Source organism: Ceratotherium simum, chromosome 5, assembly GCF_057802395.1.
Source record: "Ceratotherium simum simum isolate JZ-2026a chromosome 5, ASM5780239v1, whole genome shotgun sequence".
NCBI classification, from domain to species: domain Eukaryota; kingdom Metazoa; phylum Chordata; class Mammalia; order Perissodactyla; family Rhinocerotidae; genus Ceratotherium; species Ceratotherium simum.
In genome coordinates, this window is record NC_141904.1 from 87,898,553 (window position 1) to 87,923,100 (window position 24,548).

The 24,548-nt window shown below is 43.9% G+C and overlaps 1 protein-coding gene across 10 annotated transcripts in view; it reads right to left on the reverse strand.

Annotated features, from left to right (window-relative positions):
- The window catches only part of IFT122 (intraflagellar transport 122), a 75,983-nt gene that overhangs the window by 34,405 nt on the left and 17,030 nt on the right, over positions 1 to 24,548 (reverse strand). For 6 of the 10 annotated variants that reach the window (XM_004442421.3, XM_087431563.1, XM_087431569.1 and 3 more), the window contains exons 4-15: positions 21,811 to 21,889; positions 20,012 to 20,088; positions 17,522 to 17,588; positions 16,438 to 16,584; positions 14,958 to 15,122; positions 12,902 to 12,977; positions 6,851 to 7,042; positions 6,556 to 6,694; positions 5,207 to 5,409; positions 4,123 to 4,260; positions 2,620 to 2,784; positions 12 to 209 (exon numbers count right to left, since the gene is read on the reverse strand). In XM_004442421.3, the coding sequence (XP_004442478.1) occupies positions 12 to 209; positions 2,620 to 2,784; positions 4,123 to 4,260; positions 5,207 to 5,409; positions 6,556 to 6,694; positions 6,851 to 7,042; positions 12,902 to 12,977; positions 14,958 to 15,122; positions 16,438 to 16,584; positions 17,522 to 17,588; positions 20,012 to 20,088; positions 21,811 to 21,889 (1,646 nt within the window). The remainder of the gene's footprint in view (positions 1 to 11; positions 210 to 2,619; positions 2,785 to 4,122; positions 4,261 to 5,206; positions 5,410 to 6,555; positions 6,695 to 6,850; positions 7,043 to 12,901; positions 12,978 to 14,957; positions 15,123 to 16,437; positions 16,585 to 17,521; positions 17,589 to 20,011; positions 20,089 to 21,810; positions 21,890 to 24,548) is intronic. The other 4 variants (XM_004442422.3, XM_087431566.1, XM_087431565.1 and 1 more) reach the window with 1 other exon arrangement.

Here is a 24,548-nt window from a genome sequence, read left to right on the forward strand (position 1 = left end):
CCCCAGGTTACCTGCGGCACCTCCACGGCCGACATGGAGAATGCATGGAGGCAGAAGATCTTGGAGCCGTTGTAGCCAACCACGAAGCCCTGCATCTTCTGCTGGTGCACGGGGAAGGTGCTGGCTTTGATGTTGAGGTAGCCTCCTCCTGAGAAGCAGAGCATGTCCTCACACTGGGTGTTCCAGGCCACGCTGTTGGCATTCGGTTCCTGAGGGACAGGGATGGTGAGGATCCTGTGACAACCACCCTGGGCTTCGGCACCATTCCTATATTCAATCAAGTACTCCATTTAAAACCTGGGTCACACTAAATTGCTAACAGTGGGATGGAGGGAAAGGGAGGAAAAGGGCATCAGAAGAAATGGGTAGAGGCATAGAGGCAAGCTCCTCTATGGACTTGTATATGTTGCAATTTTTTAATAAGCAAGCATTACTTTTGGAAAAAAAATTATTATCCCAAAATATTAATCATTACATAGTAAGTAAGAAAATCAGCAAAGTGAATTCTACTTCTGTTAAAGAATGAGTATACAGGGGCCGGCCCCGTGGCATAGCAGTTAAGTGCATGCGCTCCGCTGCTGGCGGCCTGGGTTTGGATCCCGGGCATGCACCGAGGCACCACTTGTCAGGCCATGCTGTGGCGGTGTCCCATATAAAGTGGAGGAAGATAGGCACAGATGTTAGCCCAGGGCCAGTCTTCCTCTGCAAAAAGAGGAGGATTGGCATGGATGTTAGCTCAGGGCTGATCTTCCTGACAAAAAAAAAAAGAAAGAAAGAAAGAAAAAGAATGAGTATACATAGCTATGCATATAGGAAGGTGTAAAGGGACATATTCCAAAGAATTAACAGTGATTGTTTTTGGGTGGGTGGGTGGAATTGTGGGTGCTTTTATTTTCTACGCTTTTTGTTTGTCTGAAATTTTCTTTTAGTCATGAACATCTACTGTGTTTTATAATAAGAAAAAGAACAGTGAGTTATTTTTAAAATTAGAAAATAATATATTGTCTCTGCATTTACAATCCACACACACTGTAAAAAGACAGTCACCCTGGGAGGCACCACCAGCACTCCTCTCAGTTTTCTGCTCAGCTCTGAGCCCGGGGACCAGCAGATGTTCATACCTTCCTGCCTAGAATCTTTTACAATGTCTGAATCTTTTATAATGAACATGGATTTCTTTTATAATGAGAAAAAAACAATACAGCTGTTTTCATGTGAAGAGGGCAGGGGCAGTAGAGAGGAGAAAAAGCTGGGAATGTTTATGCCTCCTGGCAAAGTCTTAGCCCACTACAGAACCCTCAGTGGGGACTGGGAAGGACACATGCCTTTCCCCTCCTATCTGATTCTAGGTTCAGACACAGAGTCACAACTGGGGCAGCTCACCTACCTTCAGGGGTGGTGTTGAGGCCGGGCAGAAGAGAAGGAACACTTAGGGCTCCATGTTGTGCCAGGCACTGAGTGAGGCACTAACAGTATCTTGTTTGGTCCTATAGCAATTCTGTGAGGGGCAACTGCCCATTTTAGATGTAAGGAGAAATTGAGGTTCAGAGAGGTTCATTAACTTGCTCAAGATCACACAGTAAGTGATGAAGGCAGGACTGGAGCCCAGGTCTGTCTGAAGGCAAAGCCCGTGCTCTTTCACCTAAACCACTGGACCTCCCCAGTGATGTGAGTGAGTTGTTATCAGCTGGGCTAGTTGCAGCCTTGGCTACTGGTAGCCAGGTAGTCCTTTCCGACTGACCAAGGCAGCTCCCTATGCCAGCACCCCTCCACCCTGCTGACTCTGCTGCCGAGGAGAAGGAGGAGCCCTGATAAGGGAACCTCAATCTGCCCATAATATTGGGAAACCTGTGGTGGCCAAGGAAGCCAGTCGGGGGAGGTTTCACCTTCGGGGGAGCTCACTTCAGGAAAATGGGCCCTGACCATTTACAAAGCCATAACGAGGCAAAGAGTGGGGCTGAGTCCGGTAGAAAGCCAGCCAGGTGTTGGGCACGGAGCCTTTGGGCTGTCTTCTCCAGTGACACAACTTTCTCCAGCCACAGGACGAAATGGTGTGTAAACAACGCCTATCCCTCCAAACAGTTCACATTTTGCCGGCTCTTACAGCATCCTGGTGGAATAAGTAGAAGGGAGGGCTTCCCCTCATCCCTTCCCTTCTTTGAAATGACAAAACTTGTCCTGTTTCCTTACTGTATCTTAGGTCACGCATAGACACAGGCAAGCCCCCAGCAGCTGAGAAGCAGACTTTTTCAAAGGAATCATCATCACATTAACCCATGTGCTGAGAGCCTACAACATGCCCCACTTAGATTTACTATTATTCAGTTATTGCTCACAGTAACCTTGTAAGAAAGATGTTACTTGCCCATCTTACCTGTGAGGAAACCAAAGTTCACAGAGGCTTACCCAGGTCCTGCAGCTCGTGTATGGGAGGGGTGGGCTGCGCCCTGGGGCCTCTCAGACTCTGCATCCCTGCTCTGCCCCTACACCCCTACGCCTCACTGCTCCTCCCAGAGACCCACCTGGGAGCCAGAGCATGAGCACCTCCTGCAGGGACAGGAAGCTAGAAGAGGGTCTCTAATCAAAGGACCACATCCTGGGCACTCTCTGAGACTTCACCTGGAAAAGCAATTCCTTGGTGTGGATGTCATACACCAGGCATGTGTCGTTTTCATCCACCACAGCCAGCTTCTTGCGGGAGGCACTCATGTCCAAGCAGCGCACGGCTGTGGCCTGCTTCAGCAGGATGATGGCAAAGAGATTGTCCACAAAAATCTTCAGGATCTTGCAAAATTTCAGAGAAAAAGTGTGAGTCACCACGGCAACAAGACCCTGGAACACCTCCAGGCTGTTGGGATCCCATGTGTTCTACAAGAACAACTCCCACTAACTTCACCAGGGGGCTCCGTGCAGAGAAAAGCACTCATCAAAAGAAAGGGAACGAGGGCTTAGCCTTAGGAGACCAGAAGTGTGATTCATCAGAGGTCACCAAAGTAATGACAGGTCCCAAGACATGACAAACTCCCTTGAATGTCTGCTTGACGGGGGTTTGTTAACATTACCCAAACTGCAGGGTAGGAGACACCATCTAGCAAGATCCGAGTCACAAACTAACACAGGAAGAGGCTACTGTAAACACTGACAAGACATCTGGTATAACCACAGCCAAATAATGATGATGATGATGACAGCTATCAGTTAATGACTATTTTTGACTGTCCTGTGACCCATGTGGTATTATCCTCATTTACAAAACCTGAGCCTCAGAGAGGCAAAGTGACTTGGCCAGGGTCCCACAGCTAGTGAGTACTTAAGCATGAACATGACCCCAGGTCGCCCTACCCGCAAAGCCATGCTCTCTGACTGGGAGAAGAAGCAGGCTTTCCTTCCCTTTGGTATTGCTACTCTATGGCCCCTGCTAATCTCAAACTCCATGACTTCCGTCCCCAGGAAAGGCCTAACAAGGCTCAGCCACACGCCATCTGCTAGACAGCTTGGCTCTCAGGCTAATGCAGTTATATTTTCACTTTCAAATTTCCACGTAGCCCACTTAGAACTTTTCTTATTTTGCGGAAAGAACACACACACACACACACACACACACACACACGTCTGTTTAACTTTGTGTAACCTAGATTTTCCACATCTATTTGAGCAAAGGACCCATATTCCTTATAACATCTAGTAATATCCTGAGGACCAGCACCCTCTAGGACACAAGCTAGAACACATGGCCTTAATCCATTCAGTGTCCTAATAGGGATCTGACCTAAGGAATGATCTCTGCCTCCCTCTCTCACAAGCCACTGAAACTGCATCTCTATCAAATCTCCCACCTTCCCAGTGACCTTAAACCCACTAATCCACTCTACAGGCAGCCCAGAGGCTGCAGCGCCAACTCTGCCATAAAGCAGCATGCTGTGCATCTGAGGGCCACTGCATTTTTGGCTTGAAGCTGTCCTCATAAAATGAAACTCTGGGCTGCCCTCCATTGTACCCATGGCTGGGGGGAGGGGAGCACTTTTCCTGCCCTGGCAACCCATCTCAGGGTCATAACTAGTCTGGTCGTCTGTGTCTGCATGCAGATGATCAGCCTGAAGGGAGACACAAGGGAGCGCTCACCTGTCCATTCTTCAGGCCCACTAACAGACCTTCCCTTCCTGGAGGGCCACCAATCACCTTGATGTAGCGAATGAGAGACTCCATCTGCCACTCTCGCTCCTTCACTCCGCGGAAGGACAGGCACTGCAGCCGTTTCTCCTAGAAAGCAAACCCAGCTCTGCATGGACATTCAACAACAGAATAAGTGTTTCCAGCCCTCTCAAGGAGGTCTTCCTTCACCTGAGGGATGAAAAATACCTTCTCATTCAGTATATATCTAACTCCACCTAGTCCCCATGACTGGCATCATGAATCCTTCAAGCAAGTCTTCCCCATGGGGCCCAGCTCAGGGTCAGATCTTCTGTGCAGACCTCCAGGCAGCCACAGCCAGAGGCAGCATCCAAAAGTACACCTATTTGCCACACCTGTCCTATGATCTGTGGAACCCCTAAACTGCTTGAAGTTCTGGACTTTTAGAGATATTTTAACAGTATTTTACACTACAGTGATCCCTAGAGGATTTGTTCCATTTTATCACTTCCAATAGGCCTAGTTTCATGAAACCAAATCCACTTCTACTTCCAAGAAAGATGCTGAGCTGGCCTTCGCTCAAAGTCTTCCCAAACTTCTCTTGGCATTGACCTACACATTTTCTAAGAAGCTCTAAGTTGAGAAATTTTTTTCTCAAAAATTCTCAAAAATTCTCAGGAAGTAAAGCTTCCTTTACTATTTTTGAGTTGATATCATAAATTTTTTTGTTGTTTAACTGAAAGATATAAATTTTTATGCATATATGTTTACCAAAAAAAAAATTGATCTTCATTTTGTGGGATATCAATCTATGCTTTAAGTCATTAAAATATATATACTCCCAGTATAACAAAGTGTTTTGCAATACAAAAAAGTACTCTCCAGTTTATGGCCCATGACTTTCTAGTAGAATCTGACTCATCTAGATGTCAATAAAATGGAAGCAATGAACAGCCACTGAGTTTGATGGAAACAGACTTGTTTCCTAGAGAACTCAAGGATGAGTTGGGTACCTTATCCTTGGGAGAAGCATGAAGTGGATTCAGTCCAACCCCTACAACCCGCTGTTGCCCACCTGGCAGAGGATGATGTGGTCAGCACACACCACCAGGAGGTTGCATTCAAACTTCTTGACAATCTTTTCCTTCACTCGGTAATGCATGTCTGACGAGTCATCTGAATACAACTCATAGATAAGGATTTTCTCTGGCAGTTGGATAGCTAATCGATTTTTGTAGATGGCAATTTTCTTGACAAGCTCTTTGCATTTAATCCGAACTGTCAAAGAAAAAAAAAAATCCAGCTCTAGCAAGAGGTGGTTAAGTTAGGTAGAAGGTAGAGAAATTAAAAGCTATCATTTACTTAATGCTACTGGCAATTAAAGGAGACACTCTCACCAAAAAATCTTTACAGAGTGTCTATTATGTACAATCAGCTCTGGTAAACACTGGGATCCAAAGTGTTACACAATCTTCGCTGCCCAAAGCTTACAACTGATTATGGAAAATAAAACTCTCAGTGCTACCATCACTTGCTGAATAAATCTAAACTCCTCTGCGTGGCACTAATGGCCTCCGATGATTGGGAGCTCGCCTGAGTGACTACATACACCTCTGGCCACTCCCCACCCACTACCTCTGACAATAGGAAACTGTATGTAGTTTCTGGTATACACTAGGCTCTCTATACATGGACCAGGTGGAAAATATGTCCCCAGAGGGGATGCTGGGGAGCTGCCCAACTGGCTACACCCTTACCATCACAGCCGGAATCTTCAAACGGAGGTGCTCCCAGATGGGGATCAAAGGATGCCACCTGAATCTGCAAGACAACCCTCAACCCGGATCCCTACACACAGGCACGCGGCAGTGTACGTGGCCAATACACTTGGATAGGAATATACTTGAAATAAGTGGATTCTTAGCCCATTTAACCAGCATGGCCACTTGGGTGGACAGAGGAGGAGACTGAGGTTTGGACTGACTGCCCTAGGCCTGGAACCCTGATCTTCTGACCGAGCCTATGGCGACCCTGCTTATCTCTGGGATAAGGACTCACCAGGAGGCAAGTGGAGAAGGAGCTGAGGAAGAAGCACCCCAGAAGTGACTCTAATCATAGGATACAGGTCCACAAAGACCCTTGCAGGTCAGCCGCCCTGGTTCTGACTTGTTATAGGTTATCCTCCCCTAGTCAGGGAGTCCATGTTCCACAGTCCATGTGCCACAGAATTATTGGCAAAATTCTGTGAGTCTGTGCATCTTTTTTTTGGAGATAGGGTTTATTGCTTTCATTAGATTCTCAGAGACATCCACAAAAAAAAGCAAGAACTAGTGGTCCAATGTGTTTCTAAAAGACCAAGAAGAAACATTTCCTATCATTTCACTTGCCCTGTCAGCAGCCCTCCCAACTTCACCTGCCTCCTACCTTTCTGCTCGGTGATCAGGTGCTGCACGATGACATCAGTCATGCTATCCCTGTAGGCATACCGGTCCTTGTACAGCCCGTGCACTGTGCTGAAAATAAGCTGGTAGAAGGAAATGGTGCCATCTTGGCAGCCTACCACCTGCAGGGAAAGAGAGCTGTCAATTTCCAGCTCTCTGTGGATAAAAGGTCTACCTATTTGTCAGGAACAAATGTCAATGATCCGACTGACTAAACATGGCTGATGTTCAGCGCCCACTCAGGCAATGGTCTAACAGAATGAACTTCCTCTTCTTACCACATAGTTGGAATCAGGTTTCACTTTACATGTCCACACCCAGGAGTTCTGCTCCCCAACAGTCCCTAGCCGCACTCCATCCTTGGTGAAAAGGGACACTTGCTTGTCTGATCCCCCCAACAAAAGGTACTCTCCTTTAGTAAAGTAGCTGATGCAGCAGGGGTCAAAGTTCAGTGACCGATCCTTTCCAATCTGAGGAAAGAGAACACACACCAAGAAAAAACCCACTTCAGGGCCGGCTCTGTGGCTTAGCGGTTAAGTGCGCGCGCTCTGATGCTGGTGGCCCGGGTTCGGATCCCGGGCGCACCCCGAGGCACCACTTCTCCGTCCAACGCGAGGCCGAGTCCCACGTACAGCAACTGGAAGGATGTGAACCTATGACATACAACTATCTACTGCGGCTTTGGGGGGGAAAAAAATGAATAAATAAAATCTTTAAAAAAAAAAAAAAAAGAAAAAAGAAAAAACCCACTTCTGAATCCATAATAATCACAATACAAGCAAGGGCTTTTCCAACCAATTTTAATGGGGAGAGTTGGGAAGACAGGGGAGAGCTAGCCAGCTTTATCTCCTGTGGGATTCCCTTGTAAACACAGGCCAGCCCCCTCGGGAGCATCCCACTCCTCCCCTCTACACAGCCAAATCCTCCACTACTAGAGTCAGCAGCGTCTCCCCTGACTGCTCCAGGAGCGTGTCTTGCCTCCTCAGCCAAACCGTACCCAGGGATGGTCTTTCTCCCACAGGCTCTCCTCTGCACATAGCCCTTGCTAGGGTTCAATGGTTCCCTTCAGTTTCTTTTTTCTTTCTTTTTTTTTTTCAGTATTTCATAAAGCTAAATTTATTCAATTTAAAAAACTGTCCTTTATTCTGAAACTACACCATCTTACTTCCCTTTATAACAATCTTACTGAGGTATAATTCTCATACTATACAATTCACCCATTTAAAGTATAGAGTTCATTGACTTTTAATATATCTGGAGTTGTGCAACCATCATCACTAATTCCAGAACATTTCCATCACACCAAAAGAAACCACATACCTTTGCAGTCAATCCCAATTCCCCCGCTCTTTCCATCCCCTTGCAACCACTAATCTATTTTCTGTGTCTATAGATTTGCATATTTTAGACATTTTATATAAATGGCATCATACAATATATGGCCTTTTGTGACTGATTCATCCATGTTGTAGCATGTATCAGTACTTCATAACTTTTCATTGCCAAATAATATTCCATTACATGGATATACATTTTATTTATCCATGCACCAGTAGATGGCCATTTCTACTTTTTGGCTACTATGAATAATGCTGCTATGAATATTTGTGTACAAGTTTTTGTGTGGACATATGTTTTCATCTCTCTTGGATATATATACCTACGAGTGGAATGGCTGAGTCATATGGTAACTTTATATTTAACCTTTTGAGAAACTGCCAGCCTTTTTCAAAGTTGACTGTACAATTTTACATTTGTACAGCAGTGTATAAGGGTTCCAATTTTTCCATCCTAGTGGGTGTGAAGTGGTATTTCATTGTGATTTTGATTTGCATTTCTCTGGGGTCTAATGATGCTGGAACATCTTTTCATGTGCTTATTGGCCATATGTATATCTTGTTTGAAGAAATGCCTATTCAGATCCTTTTTCCATTTTTTAATTGGATGATCTTTCTATTACTGAGTTGTAAGAGTTCTTTATATATTCTAGATACAAGTCCCTTACCAGATATATGATATATAAAATTTTTCTCCCATTCTGCGAGTTGTCTTTTCACTTTTGATGGTGTCCCCTCAGCTTTTACGATGAAGGTCAAGTTCCTGAGCTCAGCTCCCAATATCCCTCTCTCAGCCAAAATGAACTTCTTATAGTTTCCCCAGTGGACCACGCTCTTCCAGGCCTCCGTGACCTCACAGGCGCTATTCTCTACAGCACCCTGGCCCTGGCCAGGAGTACCCTCTCCCTCTCCTTCTTTGCCAGGTGTCATCTCCCCCAGGAAACATCCCCCAATCTCCCAGCGCCACCTGAGGCCTGATTTAGCCCTTGGGTGCTCCCATGGCCCCTGTGCTCGCCTCTCCCACAGCACTTCTCTCACTGCTCTGCTCCTTATTGTCACTGGACAGTTTTTTGCTGCCCCTGAGGGTGACTCTGTGAATAAAAAGACTACTTGTGATTACCATTATTAAACTAATAGTTTATTAAAGAAATAACTCTAAAAACCTAGTTTTTCCTTAAGTTTTTAAGTTCAATTTATAAGTCTAGTAAAACTAAACAACCAATTGAAAAGGGACCTTTGATTAATGTTTACTGAATTAAATTTTGAACAGACCAAAAACTCCCTTAGTCAGTCTCATTTACAACTTAGTTAATTCCCTTAAACTAATTTAAACCGCAATTATTAATTTAATATATTTGATTTTCCTTTTTAAGACTTTCAAATGCCTAACAACCAAAACCTTCCCTAGTACTTAGATAATGATAGTCAATCTAATAACAAAACTAAAAAATTCTACGAGTCATGACATGGAAGTCTTGCAGCTTCTGGTAATGGCTCACTAGTTCCCATTGGACCAATGCTCCTGCAGGTAACAACTATAAACTCTGGACAAACTATAAATTACAACCACCTGAAGGCACTGGAGAGCAACGAGAAGCAGACAGAAACTGAAGATAAACACGCATTTGGAAGAAGGGAACGGCATCAGGTAAGTTTCTCATTTTTTAATTTTTTTTTTTTTTTTTTGCCTGATGGCAGGCCCCATCAGCATCCTGCTGGACGAACACAGAATTTGGAGTGACCACAGCAGCTTGAAAGTGAGGTGGGAAATCCCAGAAAAGAGACAGATGCAGAGGCAGAGCCTAAATTCTGCACATATACTCTGCCGAATATCTGGGAGCCCCTTGAACTACACACATGTGGGGCAGATGCCAAGCAGCCTAGCAAGACTAAAGAACTGAATGGAGACTTAAGCTGCTGCCCACACTGGAAGGATGGAGTTTGAACGTTGAGTCCAGCAAAGTTAACTACCTACTTAAAAAAAAAACAACTGCACAATAACCTTCAGAGGAACACAACAGAAATGAGTCTCTATGATGTATCATTCACAATGTCTAGAATATAACCCAAAATTCCCAAAAGCAGAAAAATGTGAACCATATTCAAGAGAAAAGACAATCAATAGAGACTGATTTCAAGATGTTGCAGACATTGGAATTAGCAGATTATAATTTAAAAATAGCTATTATAACTATGGTCAAGAAGATAAAGGAAAAGATATTTGTAATAAATGAACAAATAGGAAAAAAGAATTCAGTGGAAATTCTGGAACTGAAAATGCAATAACTGAAACAAAAATTCACCAGATGGGTTTAATAGAAATATTACAGACGATAGAAAAGTCAATGAAGTTGAAGACTGAGAAAGAGAAATCCTCCAATCTGAAGATCAGAGGGAAAAAAAGATTAGAAGAATCAATAGGGCCTCATGACCTGGAGAACAATATCAAAAGGTCTAACGTGTAATTGGAGTCCTAGAAGGAAAGGAGAGAAAAATTATTTGAAGCAATAATAACCAAAATTTTTCCACATTTGGTGAAAGAATAAAGACATAAATATATAGATTCAAGAAGCTCAGTGACCCCCTCCCTCAAAGACAGAAAATATAATGAATCTCTTTAACATTCCAATATTGCTTAGGTACTTAATAAAAATTTCTTTTATCTTTCAATTTAAAATCAGAAGTATAACATTGATTACTCAACCTCGACTTTTAAACGGTTGTCATAAGACAAATCTGATAGAGATTCTAATATGGATCCTAGCACCAGTCTGCCTGGGTTACAAACCAGGCTTGGCCACTACTAAACTGTGTGGCTTTGGGCAGTTACTAAACTTCTCTGTGCCTCAATTTTCTTACACATAAAGTGGTGATAACAGTACCTACCTCATAGAGTTGTTATAAGAATTAAATGAGTTAACCTTGTGAAGAGTTTATATAATGCCTGAAACTCAATAAATGTTAGCTATTATTATTATTGTTTTTTTTTTAATTTTATTTTTATTTATTTATTTTCCCCCAAAGCCCCAGTAGATAGTTGTACGTCATAGTTGCACATCCTTCTAGTTGCTGTATGTGGGATGCGGCCTCAGCATGGCTGGAGAAGCGGTGCGTTGGTGCGCGCCCGGGATCCAAACCCAGGCTGCCAGCAGCAGAGCGCGTGCACTTAACCACTAAGCCACGGGGCCGGCCCAGCTATTATTATTATTAAGCCAGATCTCCTTAAACATTACTAACACTTAAAATGCCAAAAATATACAAATTATACCTAAGCCTAACACAAAAGTATAGGTTTGATTTACTTCATCATCCTATATTTAATTCTAAATCTTCCCAGATTTAAAAGACACTTACCCACTAAAGAAACAATGTTACTGTCCTCAACAAGTTGGGTTATCTCAGCAAAGTGAGGTTATCATTTAAAAACTTTGGGCCACAATATGAGCTGTGGGGCCACATACATGCTGGATATTTCCCAAGGCTCTGACCACCATGTTGAACAATTTTTTATTGTCACTATAGCAACAAGACCCCATTCCCTCCCTGTGTAGTGTGGTTATTTGTTCCCAGGAACTTCCAACACTCACAGCCAGTGCCTGGTACACAGTACAGGTGCCAAAAAATATTTGTTGAATGATGATGTATACACATTAAATGGATGAATAGATAGGGCCAGGGCTAGATGCAAGATAATTAAAATGAGGGTTTGGGGAAATCAGCCAAGGGAAACCGAGAAAATACTTCACTATCCACTACTTTTATCTTTTCTTTACTCGACTACAAAAGAAATGATCAATGGGAAGATGAGGTAGAAGAAATGGCCCCAAAGCTAGGCTACACATACCTGAAACCCCTCTCTCCTAATGTAACATGTTTTGAGGAATAAGGATGCTTTAAACAAAAGGTTCCATCGAACAGGCTGTATTTCTCACCTGCTTGGCTGTGGTACATAAGCCATTCCCACCACCTTTGTTCTAACCCTCGGTGTCTCCTACCTACTAACAGGTTTTCCTACCACGAAGCTCTATTTTAATCCACCTCCATAGAAACAAGGAATTCTTTTGAAACAGGAATCTGACCAAGCTATTCTGTACCTAAATTTATGGCTCCTGAATTCTTATGTACACGGTATTCAAACTCCTCATTCACACCATTCAGGTCCTTTACAACCATGGCCCCATGTTCCTTTCTAGCTCCATCTTCTGTCCACAAATCTTAGGATCCAGTCACCCTGAACAACTCACTGTTCCATGACTTGTCATATATCTTCATTCCTCCCCGCCTTTGTGGATGTTATTTCCTCTGCCTGAAATACCATTCCCAATGTCCTCTGCCTAGCAAACTCCTGCTTATCTTGCTCAAAGTTCCCCTCTACAAAATCTCCCATCTCCACCAAGCAGCGATGTCACCCTCTTTTGTGTTCCTATAGCTATCTGTACAGCCCTCTATCATGCTGCACTGGGACTGTTGGCTATCAAGTGTGTCCCCACCAGCCTGTGAACTCTTGCAGAGAAAAGGCATTAATTTACACAGCGCTATGTCAGCAGCTCCTAACACAGGTGAAAGGCCGGCCTAAGTGGGTGCTCATAAATGTTTGTGGGATGAATAAAGCAAATACAGGAAGGTAGCGTCATGACTAAGACCAAGGCTTTACAGTCAGACCAATCTGGGTTTCAATCCTAGGCGCTTACCATTTACTAGCAGTGTGGGACCTTGGGCATAATATTTATTTTATTGCTTTGAGTCTCATCTACTCATTTCTAAAAAGTTGATAGTCAAAGTACCCACTTCACAGGGTTTTGTAAGAATTAAATGCGATAAAGTATGCACAGCACTGAGTATAGTACCTGGTACCACAGTAAATGCTTAATAGACAGGAGCTAAAAATAATAATGCATAATTACTAATAATACAACCTCAAAAACTGAAAACAGACTCTAACAGGCATGATAGCAACTCTATCTCCCACTGGGTTTGTACAGAGTTACATACCTGTTTTCCACTCAGTTGGTAGAAAGAAAGTTTCTGTCCCCAGTCAGCTACAGCCAGGATGTCATTATGTTCCTCTCTAATCAACAGAAGACAAAAGAGGTTATGGGGGGTCATGGCCTGCTGATGAGTGTAGCCCAAAGGGTTTAACAACAGGAAAAAGAAAGCCCTGGCCAGGCTGTCAAATTGCCAAATGTATAGCAGTACTGAGGCCAAAAGTTGTAACGTGGGCCAACCCATCAATCAGTCCAATAGGATGAGGTGAGATGAGGTTCAACCCTCCTGGGATCTGTTATTCCTCTAAATGCCCTCCCATGAGCTTGTGGTGCCAGGACGCTACCACAATGAAGAGGCTAAACCTGTCGTTTCAAAGCTTCCTGGGAGCAATGCTAAGAAAGAGCAAGCTTGCAGAGCCAAGAGTGCTTTTCTCTTATGTACTACAAAATGTGGGGAGATGGTGGAGAAATATGTCTTTTGCAGTGGGAAGGCGTGGATTGTCTGATTTTTTTATGGACAGAGGGGAACCTTGCTTGTTCTTCCTGAAGAGGGAAAATTACACCCAAAGCTAGGTTCCCTCACAGTTGGGGTTCTAGCACAGGTGAAATGGTTTCTGACTGGATCTAATAAAAAAGAATAGCAGGCTCTCTGAAGACCAACAACTGTCTTTGAAACCGAGGACCTATCAAGATCAGTGCATTGGTACTAGGGCTGTAGGACCAGCACACAGCTGAGGCTGAGGATCAGGCTACTCGCGAATCTGGTTCAAGAGAGAGACGTTCCCAGCCTTTGAGACCTGGTCTTAACCCACCTTATGGTGCCTCCTCTTTGTTTATTAATCCCAGCTTTCTGAGCCCAGGGCCTTGTGGTCATCTGGCAGCACCAAGAGATATGCAGGCAAGGCATGGTGCAGCCTTATCTGCAAAACCCAGCCAAGAGTGGCAAGGTGGCAAATATCACAGGCACTAATTCATAACTTAGGGAAAAAAGACAAGGATGGAGAGGGATGTTAACAGAAAGGGATCTGCAGGTGAACTCTGTGTGACTGGCCCTGAAGTCCAAACACAATCCAGGAGACTAGCGTGCAGTAAGCCCTCTTGGGGAGGCCACATACGGCTCTTTGCTGGGTTCAGCCCCCATGAGCTGGATTGGTGGTTTTCAACCTCTTTTTTCTCTTTTTTGCCCCTGGAAGTGGGACTCTTAACCAAAACAAAAACTCATGTCAAGCAACAAAAGGGGCTGCTCTGGTTTAAGCAAAGATGGGGACCAAAGCCCACCCCTTTCTCCTTTCCTTGTCCCCCGGCCCCACCTCTTTCTTTTAAAGAACCCCAGGTACTGGAACACAGTTCAGAAAGTCCCAAGCTAGATCACTTTTGCCCAATCAGAATATCATGGCTACTCCAGCTTTCTCCACTCCAGCCTGACAATGTTTTCCCTACAGGTAATATCCATTGAAGAGAAGAAAGAATGCCTAGACAGCCAGGATTTGGGTGTGAGGATTGTGAGTAAAGTGAGGATTTCCTCTCTGATATGTGTCCTAGCAAATGCAAGGTAAGGTACAGTGTGGAAACAGGCTAAGAAAGGGGTCCAGTAATAAAGGAAGTGTTCAATGAATTATGGTGCGTCCACGCAAGGGCCTACTATGTAGGCATTAAAAATCATTTCTTTCAAAGGATCTCTAACGTTACTAGAAAGAGTTCGTTCTAAGATGCTAAGCAGAAAAAAAGAAAGGATATGATTTCGTTAATTATATGAACACACTAAAAGACTGAGGGGAAATAAATTAAAATGCTAACCATGGTTTCCTCAGGGGATGGGGTTTTACAGAAAAGTTGAACTTTCTCCTTTAGACTTTTCAGTATTTCCTGAAGTTTCTCAAAGAATAATTTTATGACCCACACACAAGTTTTAAGGGTGTGTTCCTTCCTGCTGCAGGAGCTTTCATCAACACCTCTCCAGGCCCCTCTTAGAAAGGAGCTTCAGAGCAGCATCTGCCTTGGCAGGTCTGTGCTGGGGCCTGGACCCTTCCAAAGAGGGTTCTTGCTCCTCAGGACACACTCACGAGATGTCGTCCCTGGAACTGTCGTCCTCTTCCTCCTCCGACTCACTACCCTTACTACTGTACACCACTGACTTCAGAGAAGAAGGGCGTTCCTGAAAATATCTGTTGACAATGGCTTCCTCAGCATCCTTCTTCCCTCTGTTCATCCAGAATCTCTCCCATCGGCTGTAGACAGTAAGTGGTTGTTCACAATCATGTTGCCTAGAACTACACTAAAGCTATAATTTCAAAACCTGTCAAGGAGCCCCTGAACCCTGCCCGGAAGAGGACAGCAACCAGGTACACTGGGCATCCTGCTTCTCATGAATTAAAAATAGTATCCCGAAGCCACAAAGTCATCTGTGGCCACAAAATCAAACAGCAGGAACTCTGGGGTAGGCTAATGGCCTTTGAAGGCATCAGACATGCATGGTATAGCCCTGGGCTCGACAAAATTATTCAGGAAGAAGCATAATAATCTGGTATAAGAAAGGCAATGGAATTAAACAACCTTCTAAATCAAATAGGGACCCCCTGTAAAATGACATTGGGCTGGTAAACAATTAAGTCCTTTAATTTACCTTCAGAGGACTCTGTGGGGGATACTAGTGGTTTAATAATATTATAGGATTATATGAAGAGCATCTAAAGCTGTAAGTCCACCCTCAAAGTCACACGAGCATAGGAAGGAAAGTGTGTGTCCAGTTTGAGAAGGAAGATGCCAAGTGTTTGTGGAACTATAGGCTTTAGGGACATTTGTATACTTAATTTTGACTCTTTTTGGTAAGGGTAGCAAAAAAGACTCATGAGGGGCCAGCCTGGTGGCATAGTGGTTAGGTTCAGCATGCTCTGCCTCAGTGGCCCAAGTTCATGGGTTCAGATCCCAGGCGTGGACCTACACCACTCATCAAGCCATGCCATGGCGGTGATCCACATACAAAATGGAGGAAGATGGGTGTGGATGTTAGCTCAGGGCCAATCTTCCTCAAGCAAAAGGAGGAGGATTGGCAACAGATGTTAGCTCTGGGCCAATCTTCCTCACCAAAAAAAAAGACTCATGAAAAAGCTATTTATTATTGAGTGGGCACATATTCTGCCCAGACTTGGAGGGAAGAACTGAAAAACAGAAAAAACCAAAATAAAGCCATAGCAAAGAGGTAAGCTATTACTTCATAAAGAAATGGCCCTCTTGTGTCACATGCATGTGCGCGCGCGCACACACACACACACACACACACACACACACACACACTTTGGGCTGGCCTAGATAGCTCATCTGCTTAGCTAAATCTCCAAGATTCATTCCAAAACTCAAGATAAGCTCTTGAAAAATTCTGTTCAAATGGAACAAAAAAAGATCAGTCAAATGGGGTAAAAAGCCTTTGAATGCACAGAGACCTCAGGAAGAGAGAAAGAACTCAGCTTGCTGAGAAAGCCCTTCTTCATAATAGTATTTTCCCTGGGAAAAGGAGGAGAAAGAGAAGGAGAGCTATCATCTCACCTTGAGGGGTTCCAATAGATGGACCATATCGGGGAGAGGGAGCCCCCCGGCCGTTCAATCTTCACTTTCTCCTCGCCGTTTTTGTTCCGTATGCTGATGATCCCATTGAACATTCCCAGAGCCAGATACTGACCATCATTTGTCCAGCTGTTCATACAAGCGACAAAGGGCATTAGGAGAGAGGGAAAGGAACACACAGAAGGTAAAAACCAGTGAGGATGATGCCTTGAAGGAAATACAGTCTGATAAGGCAGCAACAGCTGGGATCATCCTGGTCCTGATGTAAAAATCAGAGGACCAAACTTAAAATCCCATTTATTTCCGGAATCAACAATCAGATGTCAAGGCAGCAACACCTTCTTCTGAGCTCCCACAGCTTTCTGTACATACCTCCACGAGAGCCCTTAACTTGTGCCTGCACCGCTGGGCCAGCCTCCATTCCCCACTCACCATTTCAACCTCCTCCCACTTCAAGAGTGCCTAAGAACAGAATCTGTCTTGGTGTATTCCTAGCCTCTCAAACAGGTGCTTAACAGACGATGAATGAAAGAAAGGCTACACTCAGAAGCTGCACAGCAAGAACAGCTACCATTCATAGAGTGTCTACTATATGCCAGGCTCTGTGCTGTTTGCTTTGTCCTCCTTAGTTAGTGTGCACTTCACAACAGCCCTATCAAGTCAGTATTTTTATCTCCATCTGTCAGATGAGGAACCTCCTAAGGTCACAGAGCATGCCAGTGACTGAATCTGGATTCGAATTCAGGTCTAGCATCAAAGCCTGTCCTTTCGTCACTGCACATGCTGCCTGGACAAGGACAGCCTCCACTGAATACAGCTTCAGGCTGAGGAGGCTCATTGCTAGAAAACTGCACAAAGGCAACTTGTAGTTCTCTTTCGCTTGGTGATCAAAGGCACAGGTCCTTCCCATCACGGAGACCATAAAAGAAGAAAAGAGGAAATACAGGGGCCCAAACCAACTAGGTAACACGAGACCTTCTCTACTGTGTCAACTAACTGGTTTTTGAGAGTCTGTTGGGAAGAGGAGGGAACATAAAGCCTACCTTCAGAGCTGCCCTTAACTCACCTGCAGCAGGTGATCTTGCTGCTGGATTTGTGCTTGGAGACAGACTTCTGTTCAGGAGGCCACAAGCCTTTAACACAAAAGAATATAAAAGAAGATAGATTGGTTGGAATATTACTCAGCAATAAAAAGGAACAAACTATTGATACATACAACAACTTAGATGGATCTCCAGGGCTTTATGCTGAGTGAAAAAAGCCAGTCTCAAAAGGTCATATACTGTATGATTCCATTTTATAACATTCTCAAAATGACAAAATTATACAGAGATGAAGAGAGTAATGGTTACCAGGTATCAACGGTTAGGGATAATAGGAGGTGGGGGCGGTGGGTGACAATAAAGGAGTATCTTTGTGGTGATGGTAACTTACACAGGTGATGAAATGACAGAACTATCTACACATGTTGTGCCAGGCCCTGTTTCCTGGTTTTGATATTGTACAACAGTTACATAAGATGTATCCATGGGGGAAACTGGATGAAGGGTACACAAGACCTCTCCACAATCTTTGCAACTTACTGTGAATCTATAATTACTTTGAAAGAAAAAGAAAAAAAAAGGAAGACAGATTGGTGAATTTCTAGCCAATTTTTCAGGGGTTTAACTCAAAGAAATGGCAACTTCCTGTTCATAACTATTACATTGCAACCAGAGTACAACTTAGCATTTAAAGTAATGAACGATGCTTTCTGAAAATCCAGTCTCCTCTCCCAGGCCTCACCCACAGCACATGACCCTATCTGTGCTGTGCCTTGCTCATGGCACACTGGTCACCTTTGGCTTGTTTCCTCCTGCCCTTAGATGCTCTGGCTCAGTGCCCCACAACAGGTGTATGTCCAGACAACATAAGCAAAAGTCTACTCTTTGCCTGAGCCATGAAGCATGATCAAGAAGGTAAATCTTGGGGGCGGGCTCCGTGGCGTAGTGGTTAAGTTTGCTCTGCTCCAATTCGTCTGCCCGGGTTCGCAGGTTTGGAACCTGGGTGCAGACCTACACCACTTGTCAGCCATGATGTGGCAGCAACCCAAATACAAAATAGAGGAAGATTGGCACAGATGTTAGCTCAGGGCTAATCTTCCTCAAGTGGAAAAAAAAAAGAAGGTAACCTAGGGCAAAAATATATTTACATAACAAGGTACAACAAACAAACAATTTGTTTCTCCTTTCTCCTGATCCAGAATGCCTCCTCCAAACATTTTAACCTGTGCACACATTATCTATGCTCCACTGAGTCTGCCCAGAGCCTCCAGAGGGAGGAAAACTCCCCCTTCTGGGCCTCCCTCAGCAGTGCCTACCAGAGCAGGCTCTAAATGCAATTGCATGGCTGTGATCCAAGCCCTGGTTCCATCACTTACTGGCTGGTAACCTCAGGCGAGTCACTGAACCACTCTAAGCCCCAGTTCTTTTTCATCAGTGGAGTGGGAATGAGAATAATACCTGACCTTGGGGCTTGTCCTAGAGCTCAAATAGGAATTCATTTTTAACCCTAGCACAATGCAAACATTCAACAAATATTATTATGATTATTATTTCATATTATAGTTTTACAAATCCTACCTCCCCACCTGCCCCCAACCAGAAAGTCTTTGAGGGATTCTATTTTGTCTTTTTAATTCCAAAAGTAAGCACACAGACAATGCCTCACATGGAGAAAATGCTCAATTTTTAAATAAATGACAGTCACTTCCCCTTTTATTTGTACAATGTGCTTTCAATTACATTCTCTCTTTTGAACCTCAGAACTCCATCAGTGAGACAGATAGGCGGGAATGTGGTCATCTTAGAGGAGGGAAGTGAAACACTGAGAGGGATTAGGTCTCTTGTGCCTTGATAATGGCTGTTCTGTTGTACCCGCTATCTCTTAGCAAGGAAGACAGAACTGCTGAGCTGAAAGCCAGGCTCCACCTTGAATAGAGAAAACCTGCAAGCTCTGTCCACTTTCCCTCCCTGCTCCACAGACCTTTCACTGGCCTCTCCTCTGTGCCTGTACCATACCAGTGCCATGTGTGCGAACAGGGTGAACTCCTCAGGGCTTGAGCCCCTTGGGGAGGACAGCTACAGCCACCAAACAAGTAATGGTGACACACTGCACAAGAAGCACAGTCGAGACAGTAAAGAATTTCACACATAGACGGATGCTGGGAGACATGGAGGTGGGACAACTGAACCGTCCCTGCCAGGGTGAGGTGGAGAAGGCTTCCCAGAGGCAGCAACACCAAGTTATGCCCGTGCTCTCCCATCCTTCTTACCATTTCCCTTCCCCGGGGCCCTTCTTGCTGTCTCCTCGATCTTTACCAGACTCACTGTCATTGTTCATTCTCTTGGTTTCCACACAATTTAAAGAATAATTGTCAGCCTCCCCTAGGCCACTGAAGGGGGAGAAGGGGCATAAACTCTCTCAGGATGAAACCATCTCATTCTGGATGGATTTCAGCATTTTTTGCCCATATTTTCAGTTATTCCAGGATAAGACATCAGGAATCAGAACCTACCAAAGTCATTGGAGGAACACGATGCCAGTTGATGGGTAACAGGGTTGTAGGAGACACACTGGATAGAATCATTGTGCCTGGGAAATAAACAACTGTAGATTATTATGCAGCAAACCACAAAAGTTTCAGTGGCTACAACTGAAGATTTTGATGATGAGTCCACAGCCTCTCTGACTACACACCATGGGCTCGTATGCAAGTGACCAATAAAAAGTATGGGGATGAATTCTCCTCCCCTGGATTGCCCTGCACCCACCCTTTACACCTCTTAAACATTACCCACACATCACACTGCTCTAGCTTAAATGCTCTAGGACAAGCGTGCTGGACACCTCTGGTTTGTGAGCTTATGTGATAATGACGTAAAGCACCTAGCCTAGTGCCGTATGCAAAGGAAGTGCTTTATTAAAGGCTGTTGCTCTCATTGCTTTGTGAAGACCTGCAAATACAGGATGGAGGTGCAATGAAGATATTACAGGCTAAGATCTGGAAACATGGCAAATCCTGAGACAACAATGAAAGCTGAGCGAGTCATGTGCCACACATGGCATCTCAGCCTCAGTTTTATTCCTTCACTCCTGCATAACCCTTTACTTACAACCTCATTCATTCATTCACTCAAAAGTTGTTTGTTGATTTGTACACCCATGTTCATAGTGGCATTATTCAAAGTAGCCAAGAGGTGGAAACAACCCAAATGTCCATCAACAACGGATGAATGGATAAACAAAATATGGTCTATACATACACTACAATATTATTAAAAATTCTTAAAGAGTAGGAAATTCTGACACATGCTACAACATGGATGAACCTTGAGGGTCTTATGCTAAGTGAAACAAACCAGTCACAAAAGGACAAATACTGCATGATTCCACTTATATAAAGTGCACAGAGGAGTCAGATTCATAGAGACAGAAAGTAGAATGGAGGCTGCCATGGGCTGGGGGAGGGGGAATGAGAGTTGTTGTTTAATGGGTATGGAGTTCCAGTTTTGCAGGACGAAAAGAGTTCTGGAGATTGGTTGCACAACAACATGAATGTACTTAACACTACTGAACTGTACACTTAAAAATGGTTAAGATGGTAACTTGTATGTTATGTGTATTTTACCACAATTAAAAAGAAACAAAAAATCATTTGTTGAGTACCTACTATGGGCCAGGCATTGTACTAGGCACAAGGGTGAGCAAAAACAGTGCAGTGCCTGTCCTCACGGAGCTTACATGCTGATGGGTGATATCAATCACCAGAATAAACGTAAAACTACAACTGTGAGAAATGTCATGAAGGAGACCCAGGCGAGTTGACGGGGGCAGACGAGTCTTCACAGAAGAAGCCACATCTGAGCCTGAGCTCTGCAGAGCGAGCAGGGTTAACCAGGTCGGGGAACAAGGAAGAACAGGAGCAGAGCTCCCGCAGTGAGAGGAAGCCTGGAGCACACCGACCAAGTTTCTGGCTGTCGACACTGGGTGGTTGTTCAGCCATTCCCTGATACAGGGACATTGGAAGAGGACAGGTTGGGGTGGGGTGGAATCTGAGATGTCAGATTAACTAAATGGAGCTATGTGAAAATACCCAGCCCAGTGCTGGCCAAGCCAGCAGTGCTCAAGAAATGTTCATTCACTTATCCATTACCTAACCTTCTTATACCCACCACATACTCCCATAACTTAACTTCCAGTTCGATTGCAGAGAAAAAAGTTCTTCCTTATATTTTTTATAAGGGGCTTTTACTACAGTTGCTCAATAAGAGCAAAGTCAAACTAATAATACCACACACCTAAATGGTTACTTACGTGTACTTCAGAATGCCTTCCAATTTTGATGTCCAGATAATAACGCTTTTGTCAGCTGATCCAGAAGCAAAGCGCTTGCCTAAAAGTGTTTTTAAAAAGAAAATTCTCACATTTATTCTAAAACAGCATTTCCCAGAGAGTATTTCTCAGAAAACTAGTTCTTTAAGGTACCTAGTAAGTGGCAGCTGCTTTTCTACTCCTTATTTTTTTTTTTTTTTTTAAAGATTTTATTTATTTATTTTTCCCCCAAAGCCCCGGTACATAGTTGTCTGTCATAGCTGCACATCCTTCTAGTTGCTGTATGTGGGACGCGGCCTCAGCATGGCTGGAGGAGTGGTGCCTCGGTGCGCACCCGGGATCCGAACCCGGGCCGCCGGCAGCGGAGAGCACGCACTTAACCGCTAAGCCACGGGGCCGGCCCTTTCTACTCCTTCTTATCAGTGCTGGGTGGAAGTACTTGGGAGTCAGGAAGTTTGGGTTGAAACCCTGCTCTGTCTGGCACTGAGTAAACAAAGATGCTTTGAGGGCCTACCACACGCTGGGTATCATGTTCTGTGCTAAGGATCGAGAAGTGATTAAAACACACATGATTCCTATCTTCATAGAGTTTAGTCTAATGGGAAAATTAGGCATTAAATTAATCCAATACAAATACAATGTGGTACAAAAAGAAGTGAGTCCTATGAAAGAGAATAACTGGGGGACCTAATTTAGATTAGGCAAGGCTTCTCTGAGGATAAGATCCCTCAGCTGAGACCTAAAGGATGAGCAAAGCTTAGCCAGGTGCAAAGAGAGGAGAAAGATCCATTCACATGCATAGAACATATGTGCAAAGGCCCTGAGGCAGGAAAAGCCTGGCATGTTTGAGGGGCTGAGAGGCAGCCAGCAAGGAACACCAAGGGCAAGGGGTGAGGGGGTGAGGGAGGGATCTCCGGGGCTTCAGGGCCACAGGTAAGAGCTTGCTCTTTATCTCAAAGAAAGGCTTTAAGCAGAAGAGCGACAGATGAGATTTTCATTTTCATACTACTTGGGCTTTATGAAAGAAGGGACTGGAGAGAGGCAACATATAAAAAGCAATTATTTATTAATTACATTGTAATTAATATTTTTTACAAGTTTGCAAGTGCTTAGAAGTAGAGCAGGGTATCAAAGCAGCAAACAACAGAGAGCCTTTATCTACTCTGGTAAGAGATGACAATTCAGAGGTAAGCACGAAGCAGATTTTGTACAGCTTGTTAAGGATTTTTAGACTTTATTTAGGGCAAGTCACTGTTGTCTGAGTCTCAAAGCCTTCATCTAAAACATAAAGGGACAATAACACCTTCCTCAGAGGCTCTTTGTGGAGGTCAACTAAGATAATATCTGTAAAGCACCTTTCACACTGGCTGAAACACTAGGTATTAGGGTGAGCCATATGACATTGCTGCAAATACGAAATAAACGGAAGCTGCTTTTATTTATCATTATTTCTGCCAGTCCTCCCTCATACTGGCAGGCAGCTGGTGGTGAAGAGTGTGGGCTCTGGGCTCAAGCTTGGGTTGGAATTCCCAATGATGTCACTTACCAGCTGCAGGACCCAGAACAAGCCACTAAACATCTCTATGCTTTTATTTCCTCATTTGAAAAATAGATGCAAGCACGTAAAAACCATGAGTATTTACCTCATAGTTGTGAAGATTAAATGAGATTAAAATGCTTAAGACAGTGCCTGGAATAGAATCAATGCTAAAAAAAATTAGCTATTATTATTACTATTATTTCTTCATATTGGCATATGTTGTTTTTCTGGAACAAAAAAACTAGTTCTTACACACCTTTGTATCATGGTTGCTCATTAAATACTTATTAAACTTAAGGGAGAAATCAAAACCAAGCAGACTTAAAGAGCAAAACCATAATTCAGTGTATCTCCATTTTCAGATGCAAGGAGAAAAGACGAGTTTAGAGGAATTAAAAGACTTCTTAATCATTAGGTAAGTGTCACGAAGAGGCAGCATGATATAATAGAAAGAATGAGGGCTCTGTAGTCAGAGGACCTGGGTCAGGCCCAGCTCTGCCACTGTCACTGCTCAAAGCCTGTTTTCTCATCCGTCAGGGGAGCTGAGAATCCCTTCCCTGCCTGCTTCAGAGGGCGGTTGGGAGGATCAGATGAGATGATGTGTGTGACGGACTCTGCAAAGTGCTAACAAATGCCACTGATGGCAGGGTAAACTGTGACACCCTCCAGGGCATTAAAGGTGTCGGAGGCCAAAGAGCCCTTAGACTTATAAACTCCAGAGGCCCCACAGGTCTCCCCACAGTATTACTCTGAACTTTAACTCAAACACGCATATAAAAAAAAAACATGACTACTGTGGCACAGCACACCGAACTACAAGGCGAGAAATTCCTGTTGTCTTTGCCACTAATTTGTTGCGTGACCACAGCAAGTCACTTGACTTCTCGAAGTCTTTATATGGGGCTAAAATGAAAAGATTAGGCTAGATCAGACAACAACTATATGCACAAAATTGTGTGTATACATGAAGTATGTGCATTTTTCCAGAAAGGGGTCTATAGCTTTCACCAAATTTTCAAAGATGTCTGTCATCCAAAAGAAGTTAAAAATCTGGAGCCTGATGATCTCCAAGGTTCGTTCAAGCACTATAACACACTGATTCTATGACTTCTTGGCAGTAGTCACAGAATGTTACCTCTAGTCCTATGTCCATTTGACACGTTAGGAAATTGAGACTCAG